Source organism: Ailuropoda melanoleuca, chromosome 8 (genome assembly GCF_002007445.2).
Source record: "Ailuropoda melanoleuca isolate Jingjing chromosome 8, ASM200744v2, whole genome shotgun sequence".
Taxonomy (NCBI): Eukaryota; Metazoa; Chordata; class Mammalia; order Carnivora; family Ursidae; genus Ailuropoda; species Ailuropoda melanoleuca.
In genome coordinates, this window is record NC_048225.1 from 119456839 (window position 1) to 119470944 (window position 14106).

The window sequence follows — 14106 nt, forward strand, 5'->3', positions numbered from 1 at the left end:
AATAAATAAATAAAATAAATAAATAAATAAATAAATAAAAAATAAAATAAAATAATCGATATGCCGAAGTGGCCTATCTTGGGGCAGCCTGCGTTTGGCCCTTACAACACATAAATATATGAATATTTATATGTACATAAACATATGTATTTCTGGTCTCAGTTGTTGCTGATCTGAAGTCAGCCACTAGTCTAACTGGTACTCCTTTGTGAGTAATCTGCCTTCTTTATTGTAAACCTTAAGATTTTCTGTAATTTCCATGATCTAGGTTTGATTTATTATTTAACCTTCTTGACGGTTCTTTACGTTTCCTATATTTGAGGATTTATGTCTTTCTTCAAATATTGAAAATTCATAGCCATTTCCTCTTCAAACATTATGTCCCCTGTTCTATTCACTTCTTCTGAACTCCCAATCAACATGTATTGAAATTTCTCACCGATTTTCATCTCAAAACTTTTCTTTCATGTTAGCGGAAGATACACCTCTTTATGCTGTGTTATGAGAGATTTCTTCATAGGATAGGTTTATCCTATGTTGACTCTATATTTCATTTCTAGAATTTCTGTTCAGTTCTTTTTCAAGTCATCCTGTTCCTCTTGGATATTATGTTTTGTTTCCTTTGTCCCTTTGAATATATGAAACATACTCATTTTCAAGTTTTGTGTTTTTCTATTATTCCTAACTCTTGGGTGAAGACTCTCCCAATTTTTTCTTCTGCTTACCCTTCCTCAAGGTGGTTGGCTTCTTCCTGTGATGTGTAAGTTTTTCCCAAGTGCCTTCTCGGCAAGAGCTGTGTTTAGTGGAGATCCAGCGTACCCTGTCTTGCTGACAGTTCCCTCCAGGGTGGCTTTGGCTTGCTTCCAACAGAGTTCTGGCTTATGCTGCCTTTAGATCCTGTAGCTTCCCTTCGGGTCCTCAAACCACTGGAGGACTACGAATTTGGCCACACGCAGCATTTGGTACTGGCCTGGGGTTCCAGTATTTTTCAGGTGACTATCTCTACCCATGTTGCCAGGAGATGACAAATTACTTTGCCACTTCTGTAAAGCAGTAGGCAGTTCTTCTAGTCCTTATTTTATGGGTAAGATTGTACCTTATTATCTTGGCTTTATGAGGGTGTTTCACTTGGGCTCCTCACACTCACAGCATCTGTGATGTGGGCTCTCCTCTCCGCATCTGTGTTAAAACTTCAACCCCCAATGCCTATTTCTGAAACTCTCAGGAACCGCGTCAGCTTTAACTCACCCTTAGAACTTGGAGATTTCCTTCTTTTGTGGATACCTAGGCTTCCTTCTTTCTGGTCTCTCTCTCTGCCTTAGTACAGCTTGGGTTAATATCTTTTTATTTGTTTAATCTTGTGTATTTGGAACAGGAAAGAAGTTGTTCACATCAGCTCAGTCTGCCATATTTGCTGATATAATCTTAAAATATATTAAGTACTAATTAAGACAATAGTGTGCTTACCACATGATGTAATACATACGTTATTATGTGATAGGTCCTTAATAATAGCTTGCTTTTACTAGACACTTGCTGTTTGCTAAGAATTGTTCTAATTCTGTGGTGTGTCTTTACTCACAGAATTCTCATTTTAAAAGGTTGGTACTATATTCAAACATACACTCCAACTGTATTACTCTTATTTTATAGATAAGGAAACCAAGGCACAGAGATGCTAAGTAAAAGGATTTTTAAAAGATTTTCTTTATATGTTTGAGAGAGAGAGTGAGTGAGCGAGAGAAGCATGGGGGGGAGAGCAGAGGGAGGGGGAGGAGCAGAGTTCCCACTGAGCAGGGATCCTGACATGGGGCTCCATCCCAGCAAGTAATGAATCATGGAACTTTACATCAAAAACCAGGGGTGTACTGTATGGTGACTAACATAATATAATAAAAAAATTATTATTAAAAAAAAAAAGGACCCCAGAATCATGACCCAAGCCAAAGGCAGACACTTACCAACTAAGTCACCCAGGCGCTCCTCTTTGCTCATATTCTAATTGAGTTTTTTTGTCTTTTACTTATTGAATTATAATAGTTCTTTACATATTCTGAAAAGAAATCCTTTACCAGGTATACTTGACAATTTTTTCCGTCTTTGTGTAAAGCCTGCCCTCTTAATCACGACACATATTGCCTCTCACTAGTTATTGAAATAACTGGGAAATTTCCATAGGTTAATGGCCTCGTCCTACTATTATTTGTTGGTTTTGTAATTAATAAGGGGTAAGGACACCCTGTTGAAAGTTTTGTTTGGAGACTCAAAGTTCACATTTTCACTACTAATTAAATTTTTTCCATTTTGGTAGAGAACTGAACAGTCCTTGTTGGATTTGAAGAACTGATGAGATCACAGCTATGATTACATCTGAAGTTCTCTAGCTTTACCATCCACTGAAAATAGCTAGGCACTTCTCAGCTATATAAACACTGCCCAGGGCAACGTGACCTAAGGTGCCCTGCTTTTAACTCCCTAGTTGTTTTATTTTCTTATGGAAAAAGATAATTTCCAAGAGTCAGAATTAGAGAAGAGTGGATCTCCCAAAAGAACGACTCCCAAAAGAATTATCCATTTCATTGATGGAGACATCATGGAAGAATATACCACAGAGGAGGAGGAAGAGGAAGAAAAAAAGGAACAGAAAACAAATTCAACACATGATCCCGTAAGCTTAGGGTATCAATATTAGTGAACATGGGGGCTGAGCGAATGAGAGATTAAGCCAGACAAGGTTTGTAGAAAATATAGTTTTAAGCTAACTCCTTGTTCCCCTTGGTTTGCTTTCTAGATCCACTTATAGTCATCTCATAATTTTGTTAACTTTGTATTTCTCCTCTATGAGAGAGAAAATGAAATATACCATAAAGCATTTGAAACCTCTACATGAACCACTTTGTATCAGCACTCCTGTTAATAATTACTCTAACTTGATTTCTCTCTCTTTTTTCAGTCTACGCTTTCATGGGGGCCCTATCTGTGGTTTCGGGCAGGGCAAATAGCAAGCGCCTCATTTTCTGGTAAGTACTGCCCAGGTTATTTATTTATTTATTTTGTCCTATATACTCAAGGATAGACTTACAGATGCTCAGAGTTAGGGTTTCCAATAGTTTATTCCACTCCACGGCATCCTGGAGAAGGGACAACTTGGTCACTTCTCTATCTATTCTTCAACATTCCCAAAAGCATAGAGCCTCACATCTTTAGGCTGACCCTCCCATCTCTTTCAAACTGTTTTTAGTAAATTCTAGCTTATATTTTGTCTTCTTTTAAAGTTATTCCCACTGATCTTAGTTGTCTTTCTTAAGACCATATAAAACAAGTCTAGATTCCTCTTTCATAGGACAGAGTGGCAAATATTTGAAGACAATAGCCTCTCTCAAACCCTAGTTGACTCTATCTGAATAAACCTTCAAGTATTTTTTTAAGTATTGTTATATGACACAGTTCCAAGTTCCCTCATCATAATCACTCTGTTATGAATAAGAACTTCATTGACCCTTCCCAGGGACATAGTGAATGGCCTAAGTGGCTATTTATAACAGATGACATACTAAATTTTAACATTCACCAATTTTCTTTAAAACACAATTGGTGACACCTAATTACTTATTTCCTCCTAATTTGCATATGCTTGTATGGACAATTGGAAGGAAACAACTTTAAAACTGTGAGAAAATATGAAGTATAGCTATGTCTCTGAAGAATTGATCTTCATTCATTCATTAAATAAACATTTATTGAGTGCCAATATGTGTTTGGCACTGTGTGGGTCCCTGGAACACAAAGACAAATGAAAATCTTTGCTTTCAAGGGACTCAATATTCAAAGGATATTATAGGCCAGTAAACATGCCTATAATTATAATTTGTTGCCACAATCACCAGGGTAGAGGGAGCATAGGGACTACCGATTGGGGGACTCAGTAATGCTGATATAGGGAGGCAATATCCTCAGAGTGCTATGAAAGTATGGCTAAGGTCAGTGTGCAGACCATGCAAGTCACTGGGGGTGGGGGAGGGGAAGGAAGTCTTTAAATTACAGTAAAAAGTAATGATGGGGTGATTTAGTCAGATGGTATGAGACTTAAAGGACTTTCACATCAGAGTAATGGGTTGGGGATTTGGAAGTTACTTTGGGAAACTGGGTGAGACACTAATCTTGCCTCATTCATAATACATTGGCAGAAAAAATGCCGTCTTCCAGAGAGTTCTGTGCTTTAGCTAGGGCAAGACTGTTTAAAGAGATGAAATGTTTTGGAGAGAGAAAGCCTTAGGAGACTAGGTCCGGTGACAAAAGCAAAACCCACTACAGTGATATGAAAATGTGAAAGACAACAGGAACTGCAGTGATTTCCGTGTTGGGCTTTGACTGAAGATGGCAAGGGGAATCAAGCTGGCTTCCAGGTTCCAAGCAGGACTGCAGCATTCAAGCACATCTGCGTGGGGCTTCCAGGTGGCAGTAGGAGCATAAATATGCTAGCACTCAGCACCCTGGTCTCCACACAGAAACTTTGGATAGAGCTGACGCCCAGATGAATCTGTAATTAGTGTTTTCAATTGAAAATTCTAGTAGGACATAAACAGGAAAACTTCCCAAGATTTATTCTAATATTTTAGAAACTTCTCTTACACACATGTACCAGGCATGGTGGCAAGCGAACAGATTAAAGAACTAGAGTATTTTGAAAACCATTTTGATGGGTCATATGAGCAACATCAGAAAATTGTGTCATGGGGAAGTGGGGTGTCAGACATCCTATAATTTTAAAGGAAAACATTTCTAGGAGACATCTTCAGGAAACCACGATCGATGCTAAAGCTTTATCCCTAATTTTTACAACCAAAGGATCTATGCGGATTGCTCAGGACCAACGCTGACCCTGGGTAGTAAGTATTTTGAAAATCTCTCCTGACATGCCCGTCTGGAAAGGATAGTTTGGACGTCATCCCTCGTAAAGTGAGAAGAGTTAGCAATTCCTTTGGAGTCCTAGAACTTTTTGAGAGTCCAGAGCAATGAAAATCTTTTGTCAGCCTTAAAGTTAAGTGTAGTAATGGATCACCCGCAGGCAAGTTTAAACTCTTGCCCCTCAATTGACTTTAAGTTATTAACTCAGCTTACCAAAGTGCTTGTTCTTTTTTTTAGCCTGTGAATTCCTTGGTGGAAGATTTGCTACCTTCTTTGGTCTTAATCAACCCAAATATCAGTATGTGTTGAATGAGTACTATAGAACACAAAATAAGGTATGTGGCACCCTGATGGGGGAAGACCGGTTGCTTCCACTTCATATAAATTATTCTTCCACCTGGTAATCATGTACAATTTCACTCCACGGTACTTCATAGTTGCCTTTCTTGTGTGACGTTCGAATGTCATGAGATGGGTTGTAGAGTTGGTTGAATGTGAAACCTGCGATCACTTAAATAAAGGAGCTTCTTACAGGGGTGTCTCTGCAAGAGGGGGAGTTCAGAGGTACTTGGTTTGCAGTTAAAACTTTTCTGTATTGCTCTCTATACCAGGAAAGTGACAAGGAAGGTGAAGGGAATGGATCAAAGGCCCAGCCAACCAAGGTTCCTAATGAAAAGTGTCACCTGGAGGCTGCGGGCCAAGAGTATGGAACCAGACAACACGACATTGCAGAAAGTGTTCCTCAGCAGAGTGCCTCATCCAGGGAGAGCCTGGCAGCAGATTCCAGCTCAAAATGGGCCCCAGGACTGCAGTTCCTCTGAATGTCTGTTCCGCCCATTGATGACCATGGCAACAGCATGACAAGCTGTGCTTCTGAGACAGATGTGATCTTACTCTCCTTGTGATTTATTCTCTAGCATCCAGTGACTGTAAGCATTAATGAGAATTATGGATGCTTTCTCCATCTTATGAGCCCCCCAAGTCAACCCCCCCCACCCCGCCCTTCAGTGATGCAAATCTTGCTAGTCAGTTGTGATCTCTTATTGATGTTTGCACAGAAATGTAAATTCCTTATGGAATTTGGTTCTGGCCGGTTTTTTTTTTTTTTTTTTTTTTTTTTTAAAATTTTTCCCCCCCCTTTTNCCATTTGACAGAAAAACAGCCAGTGAGAGAGGGAACACAAGCAGGGGGAGTGGGAGAGGAAGAAGCAGGCTCCCAGCGGAGGAGCCTGATGTGGGGCTCGATCCCATAACGGCGGGATCACGCCCTGAGCCGAAGGCAGACACTTAATGACTGAGCCACCTAGGCGCCCCTGGATCTGGCGGGTTTGGACTGAAACTCTTCATCACGGGGCTAGGGTGCAGAAAAGAAGCTCTCTTCCTCAGAAGAAATTTTGGGCATTATGAAGCCTAAATAAGTCCCCTTTCAGAGTTTGACGTGAGGTGTGTGTTTTCCAACAGCCACCTGACTTAGTTGGGGCTTGCTTTACAATAAGCAAACATCACTAGTAACTTTGTTACAATCTATCAGAGTCATTGAGAATTGGGTGCATTCTCTCCCACACAATTAGAAAAAATAATCTAAGCTCGGAAAAAGTATTTGGAAAAATGGATGATTTTGTTTATTTGTCAGCAAAATTTCAAAACCTGGGAAGATCAAACATGGAAATCATAGCTAGATATCACAGGTTGTGCTGGCCAGAGGTCGCTGTGAAACAATAGAGAAACACAGGACTTGCAGTAATAAGACCTGAGGTCAAGTCTCAATTCTACCATTTACTAGTTGTGTGATTTTAGGTGTCCAGATTTCTGAGCTCTTGTCCCCTTCTTTGTAAAATAGAGATGGCATATATTTGTTCCCCAAGGGTTACTGTTAACAAAAATGAAATAATGAATGCAAAAACACTTTTAAAACTGTAAATATTCCATGTTAGTGCTTAAAGACTGTTACCTTGAAAGTCCCCAAAGAACCATGTCTTCTGGAATTCACGCCCTGGTACCGTCCCATCTATACCAATGCTAGGCTTGGCCACATGACTTGTTTTGGCCAATGAGACAGTAGCAAACGTGCCACAAGTGGAGGCTCGATGAGCACTTGCAAATAGGAGCCTGTCCTCTTAGAAACTCCACCTTGTAAAGAAGCTTGGGCTAGACTTCTCAAAAATGAAAGGCCACATGGGAAGAGATTTCCGAGGATGAAAGACTGTCTCGCACATTCCAGTCCCAGCCACACTCCTCACCAATTGGAGGCACATAAATGACCTTCTGTTATCCTGTGTGGAGCACATGAACCCAGCGGCTGGGTCAAGTCAACCCGCAGAATCACGAGAAATAACAAATCATTATTGTTTTAAGTTTTGGAGTGGTTTATTATGCAGTCATATGTAACTGAAATAATAGCTCTAAGAGAATGGGAAGTTGGAATTGATTTGATTTGAAATCAAGAAGGAGGCCTGGAGAATAAGGTGTCGTTGGTTGAATACATGAGAATAAAATAGGTTTTCCTGCATAATTGGACAATTCTAAAAGCTCAGGGGCCTGAAACAACGAAAGCTTCTTTCTTTCTCATGAGAAGTCTGCTGTCAGTTCAGGTGGCTTCCCAGAGCATTGGCTCAGTGATGCATACATCTTTGATCTTACGGTTCCTCCATCCTGTGATGCTCTCAGGGTTGTTGAACAGAGATGGAGAGGACAGTTGAGCACCAGCAATCAACGTCTCCCCTAAGAATGAATCATGTCACTTTTGATTACATTTCTTCCACCAAAGCAAGTCACATGGCCACAATTAACTGTAAGGGGTGTGAGCCTCTTAAGACAGCTGAGAAGGGTAAACACTTTCTTCTAGTGGCAGTATGGGATAAATGATAGGCTCAAGGGTCAATATGATATTGATTTAATCTCAGCTTTGCTGTCCCTGGTCACCCGATGGCCCTGTGCAAATGGCTCAACTTTGCAATGTTCCTATGTGTAAAACACATCTGATACAGGCTGCAAATTCAATTTGAACTAGCTTATGCAACAAAAAAAGAATTTTTTGGAGGGATATTGAGGTATCTCATGGAGCCCAAGGGCACATAAATTTCAGTAGGTCTAGAACAAATTCAGTAAACATACACATAAGCAATGCTCTCTCCAATTCTCATCTTTCTTACACATGAGGGAGAAAGATCACTCAATAGCTCTTTTATTTTATAATCTTTATTTTTTACTGAGATATAACTGAACCTATAATATTATATTAGTGTTAGGTGGCACAACCTAATGATTAATATTGGTATATCTTATGAAATGATCCCCAGAGTTAGTCTGGTTAACATCCACCACACAGTTATAATTTTTTTTTTCTTGTGATGAGAGCTTTTAAGATCTACTCTTTTAGCAACTTTCAAATATACAACGTTATTGACTACATTCATCATGCTGTATCAGTCCATCATCATGACTTACTTATTTTATAACTGGAAGTTTGTACCTTTTGACCACCTTCACTCATTTCACCCACCCATCATCCTCCACTTTTGGCAACCACCAATCTGTTTAGTGTGTCTGTGAGTTTGGATTTTTGTTGGTCGGTTGGTTTTTAGATTTCACATGTAAGTGCGATTACATGGTATTTAACTTTCTTTGTCTGACTTATTTCACTTAGCATAATAATGCCCTCAAGTTTCATCCATGTTGTTGCAAATAACAAGATTTCTTTCTTTTTCAGGGCTACAAAGTATTCCGCCGTGTGTGCGTGTGTGTGTGTGTGTATGTGTGTATGCCACATTTTCTTTATCCATTCACGCACTGATGGTTCCTTAGTTGCTTCTGTGTCTTGGCTATGCAAATAGTGCTGTAAAAAACATGGTGCACTTTTTCAGTGTGTGTTTTCATTTTCTTTGGATAAATGCCCATAAATGGAATTGCTGAATCATGTGGTGGTTCTCCTTTAATTCTTGAGAAACCTCCATACTGTTTTCCATAGTAGCTGCACCAACATATTTTGCCACCAAGAATGCACAAATATTTCCTTTTCTCCACATCCTCACTAACACTCTCTTTTTCTTATCTTTTTGATATGAGCCACTCTAACAGGAATGAGGTACTATCTCATCGTGGTTTCAGTTTGCATTTCCCTGATGATTAGTGATGTCGAGCAGCTTTTCCTCTATCTGTTGGCCATTGGTAGATCTTCTTTAGAAAAATATCTATTCAGATCCTCTTGCCATGTTTTTAATCAGATTCCTTTTTTTTTTTTTTTTTTGCTATTGAGTTGTATGATTTCTTTATATATCTTGGGCATTAACCCCTTATAAGACATATGATTTGCAAATATTTTCTCCCCTTCATGAGGTTGTCTTTTCATTTTGTTGACAATTTTTTTTGCTGAGTAGAAGCTTTTTAGTTTGATGTGGGTCCACGTGTTTACTTTTGCTTTTGTTGTTTTTGCTTTTGGTGTCAAATCAATAGCATTTTATAACTCACCTGTTCAAGTCTGCCTCTCCGTCCCAATTCCAAACACACAGGACAGAGAATCTGATTAGCCCTTTTTGCTCAGGTGACCATCCATCATCATCTTATCAATTGTGACCAGGGAAGTGGAGTCAGGTAGCAGCAACATAAATATAGGACCTACATTCGGGAGAGCAAGATTCTCAGGAGAAGAGGATTAAAGTGAACTAGGTAGACATACCCCATGACTGTTCTAAGGTAAAATGTGAAAATTGAGGAAAAGCACATGACTCTCATTAGGAACTTAACCCATAATATCAGTTATAATTGTTAATACTGATAAGAATTGTGGGTTGAAGGAGTCTGAATGGTTTATCCCCACAAAGGAGTCAGTCTTAGTTCTTCATCTGACAAGCCCTGTTAGTCCAATTTCAAGATAAAGTAAATCTGAGCTTCTGATATGGCAGGAAAAGTGGCTAAGCCCACCAGTTAAGTATTGGTCATTTGTGCCTCGGATGTCAGATCACACTAAAACCCTGTCCCTGCTTTATTTGCTAAGTTGCTTCAAAATAGACCCCATGATGGACTCTTTTTTACCCTTCTACTTTTCCTAAAAATTAACTGTACCATGGAAGATATCCACTTATTGCTGATTCTAGAAAACTAGGTGAGCCAAAGTGTAATATTTGCAGGAGTGAATTTTATCTAGCAAATAGTATATTCTCAATCTATTTTATTTTTCTTTTCCTCTGAAAGAAGGGAGGTAGCCTTCCCTTATGGTCAGGGACCACATGCAAATCAATCAAATCTTGAGCTAAATATCTTAAGGAAAGCAATGGAAACCAATGCCTAGATCTTACCAGACTGTGGCTGCAAGATAAGTTCACATTTCCCTTAATATTAATTCATTCTTTTAATATTAATTGGGCATCTTTCCTGTACCAGTTACTGTTTTAGGTGCTATCAATCAAAGAGACAAAAATCTCTGCACTCCTCTTGGCCTCATGTTCCAGATAGCTAAATTATCAGGGGATCCAGGCTTTGTGTGGCCAGCCTCTCAAGTCGTCCCAACAATCTTCACCTCCTGGTACTCACATCCCATGCAGCCTTTCCCACATTGACCCAGGGACGTCTCTGTGACCAATAGAATATGTCAGAAGTAATGGTGTGACACTTCTGAGATAATTATAAGAGAGACTATGGGTTCTGTTTGGTCTCTTTCTTAAATCACTTACTCGGGGGTGAGCCAGCTGCTCTATTGTGAGTACCTTCGTGCAGCCTGTGGACGGGTCCCTTTAGTAAAGAACTGAAGTCTCGAGCAAAAAGCCAGTAAGGAACAGTGGGGTTCTGACAGGCCCAGTTTCTCCCAAGAGCCAACCACAGCATCCCCACTTCTCTGAATTAGGTCCTGGTGGCTACCAGGTCACACACTGGCTGGTATACCCCCTTGCTCAGAGAGCTGCCAGGACCTTATGCACAGCTCCCCCTCCTGAACCAGGACTCCAGCAGCCAGGGCTCCCAGGTGTCTCTGATGAAGGTAACCCCAACCCCAGCTCTGGCAAGACTTTCAAGTTCCCCCCAGATCTGCCTTCAGGGACAATAGGCACCATTGGATAGGTTAAAACTTGGAGTTATTCAGATGCCTTGGGTCCCCCCAAAGCCTGAGCCATTGGTCCTGCTGCTTAGGACAACCACCGAACTGTTCCAGATCTCCAGTGACCACTAGCTAGCAGGCACCCACACAGCACACACCCCTTCAGCAGACCTCGGGCAGCCAGGCCCTCCAAGCCTCTGATGCCATGGCTGGTCTAACCACCTGGATATTCTCCTGGGGTGCCCCCACAACAGGATACAGTCCTGAGGCTACAAAGGTGTGAAAGTCAATTTCCTTGTGAAAGTGCTGCTAATGGGGAACCAAGGTTATTAATAAACAAGGGCTACCAGGTGTCTCATTCAAAGACGCCTCTGTCCCTCCAAATAAGGCTTTAGCATTCTCTCCATCTTTGGCTTCAGAGGGAACAGGAGCCTTTGTGGAGTGTGAGCTCGGACACTGGCAGATGCGTGCTTTTTCCCAAGAACTCACAACTGTGACTCTGGTCTCCTGAACTGAATCCTGGTTCAGTACCAGGGCATGGGATGGCCTTTATTACCCCTTGCTCCAGAGCTGTGTGGGAACACCAAGCACAGATCTCTCTTGCACCAGGCCCCCAGGAGCAGGGGCTTCTCCATCAACCAGTGCCCCCAGCTGTCCCTTATCAGAGGGTACCCCAACCAGTCAGCTTGGCCCCACCCTGGCACTGCAGTCCAGTGTCCTCCAGCTCTGGCTCCAGGGAGAAAAAAGGCATTTGTGTAGGTTAGGGCCTGGATCGGGAAGAAGCCTTGGACTCCAGCAGCCCAACTCCCATGACCAGGCTTTCTCCTGGTTCCCTGTAACAGGTCCCTGGGTCCCCTGAGCTGCATGCCACATGCATGCGCTAAAGGCACCCGTCAGCTGGCATGGTTTGGTGACTTGGATTTCAGAGATAGATCTGCTCTGACAAAGATTCTGGCCCTTGCTGATGAGAACAGAAGTGGTGAAACAGCAAAAAGTAAAAACCAACCCTGTAGGGAACCTTGGGTGGCTCAGTCGGTTAAGCAACAGGCTCGTGATTTCCACTAGGGTCATGATCTGGGAGTCGGGGGGGGGGGTCGTAAGATCAAGCCAGCACTGGGTCTGGGATGCTTAGCTGGGAGTCAGCTTGAAATTCTCTCTCCCCCCTCTCCCCCCACCCCTCTGCCTGTGCTGTCTCTCTTTCTCTCAAATAATAAATCTTAAAAAACAAAGAACAACCCTGTGAACATGCTCATTTTATCATTTTGGTATGGCTACATTCTCCTAGGTTCATTCATTCATTTAGTCAACAAATATTTATATTTATACATTTACATATTTGAATACATTTGCATTTTATTTAAATATACTTTATTTTTTTTTTGGAGCAGTTTTAGGTTCACAGAAAAATTGAGCAGAAGGTACAGAGATTTTTTGCATACCTACTGCCCCCATTATCACCACCCCCCACCAGATGGTACCTACATCAACACATCACTATTCAAAGTCCACTGTTTACATTAAGATTCACCTTTGTTTTACATTCTGTGGGTTTGCATAAATGTATAAGGACTTGTACCATCATAGTATCATATGGAATAGTTTCATTGCCCTAAACATCCTCTGTGCTTCTCCTATTCATCCCTTTGCCTCACTAACGCCTGACAACCCCTGATCTTTTTACTGTCTCCATAGTTTTATCTTTCCTTGAAAATCATGTAGTTGGAATCATATAGTAAGAAGGCTCTCAGATTAACTTCTTTCACTTTCTAATATGCACTTAAGTTCCCTCCATGCATTTTCATCGCTTGATAAATCATTTCTTTTTAGTGCCAAGTAATATTCCATTGTTTAGATTATTTATTATCTATTTATTTGTTCACTTCCTGAGGGCATTTTGATTGCTTTCAAGTTTTGGACTCGCTATTCAGCACCCCAAAGGATCATCTTTATATAACAGCACCGTCATTCCACGGGCAAATTGAGACCATGCTAAATGTTCATTAAATTAAAATACAGTAACTACAAATTTTTGCTTATGAGCAAGGCTTTCTGTTCATTCAATATCTAAATTCCTTTGGCTGAAACTCAAGATAGATTCTCTTACACCAAATTCTTCTTTAATAAATACATATTCCCCTTTTTTTAAAAAAAAGCAGAAACTAAAAACCAACAGAATTTCTAGGAATCGAATATATTGGTATTAAAGAAAAATAAGCTTCAGTAGAAGTATTCAAATAACAGATCAAACACTCAGTGAACCACCATTTCTTGCGTATTGACTGTATACCAGGCACTGTTTTTAGCAGTCAGTCTGTATTACTCAATAATTCTTACAACAGCCCAATGAGGTAGGCATGACTATTATCCCAGTCTTACAGAGATAACTAAAGTAGATTTCTGTGTTTTCTCGGTCTTTTTCTAAGAGTGAAATGAGATTAAAAACAATAGCGCAAGGGGCGCCTGGGTGGCTCAGTTGGTTAAGCATCTGCCTTGGGCTCAGGTCATGATCTCAGGGTCCTAGGATGGAGCCCCACATCGGGCTCCCTGCTCAGCGGGGAGTCTGAGTCTTCCTCTGCCCCTCCCCCCTGCTGTGCTCGCTCACCCTCTCTCTCTCTCTCTCTTTTTTTTAAATGATTTTTTATTATATTATGTTAGTCACCATACAGTACATCCCTGGTTTCTGATGTAAAGNGTGCTCGCTCACCCTCTCTCTCTCTCTCTCTTTTTTTTAAATGATTTTTTATTATATTATGTTAGTCACCATACAGTACATCCCTGGTTTCTGATGTAAAGTTCGATGATTCATTAGTTGCGTATAACACCCAGTGCACCATGCAATACGTGCCCTCCTTACTACCCATCACCAGCCTATCCCATTCCCCCACCCCCCTCCCCTCTGAAGCCCTCAGTTTGTTTCTCATAGTCCATAGTCTCTCATGCTTCATTCCCCCCTTCTGATTAAAAATAATGCCTTATTCTGGTCTTATGTTTTAAATTCCTTTGCCTTTAATCTTCTAAACATGCTTATGGTCTTTCTTCAACACTATTGTTATGTAAGATGTCTTGTTGTGTCTATAGCTTCTCACAGCCCTTGTTTAATTTTTTTTCCTAATTAAAAGATTTGCTCACTGCTGTAAAATACATACATACATACATACATACATACATATT

General features: G+C 40.7%; 1 protein-coding gene across 1 annotated transcript; it reads left to right on the top strand.

The window, feature by feature from the left end:
- The first annotated feature begins 2494 nt into the window (after positions 1-2494).
- Positions 2495-5729, top strand: FAM177B (family with sequence similarity 177 member B). Its single transcript, XM_002914187.4, has 4 exons — positions 2495-2668; positions 2954-3020; positions 5146-5243; positions 5520-5729. The coding sequence occupies exons 1-4, from the start codon at positions 2495-2497 to the stop codon at positions 5727-5729; spliced, it is 549 nt and encodes a 182-aa protein (XP_002914233.2).
- Positions 5730-14106: the final 8377 nt, after the last annotated feature.

Bases quoted from the DNA above. Each gene is read 5' to 3' on its own strand.
- FAM177B (XM_002914187.4), top strand. From the start codon at position 2,495: ATGGAAAAAGATAATTTCCAAGAGTCAGAATTAGAGAAGAGTGGATCT. The intron at 2,669-2,953 runs GTAAGCTTAGGG...CTCTTTTTTCAG, and splicing joins CAAATTCAACACATGATCCC to TCTACGCTTTCATGGGGGCC. The intron at 3,021-5,145 runs GTAAGTACTGCC...TCTTTTTTTTAG, and splicing joins AGCAAGCGCCTCATTTTCTG to CCTGTGAATTCCTTGGTGGA.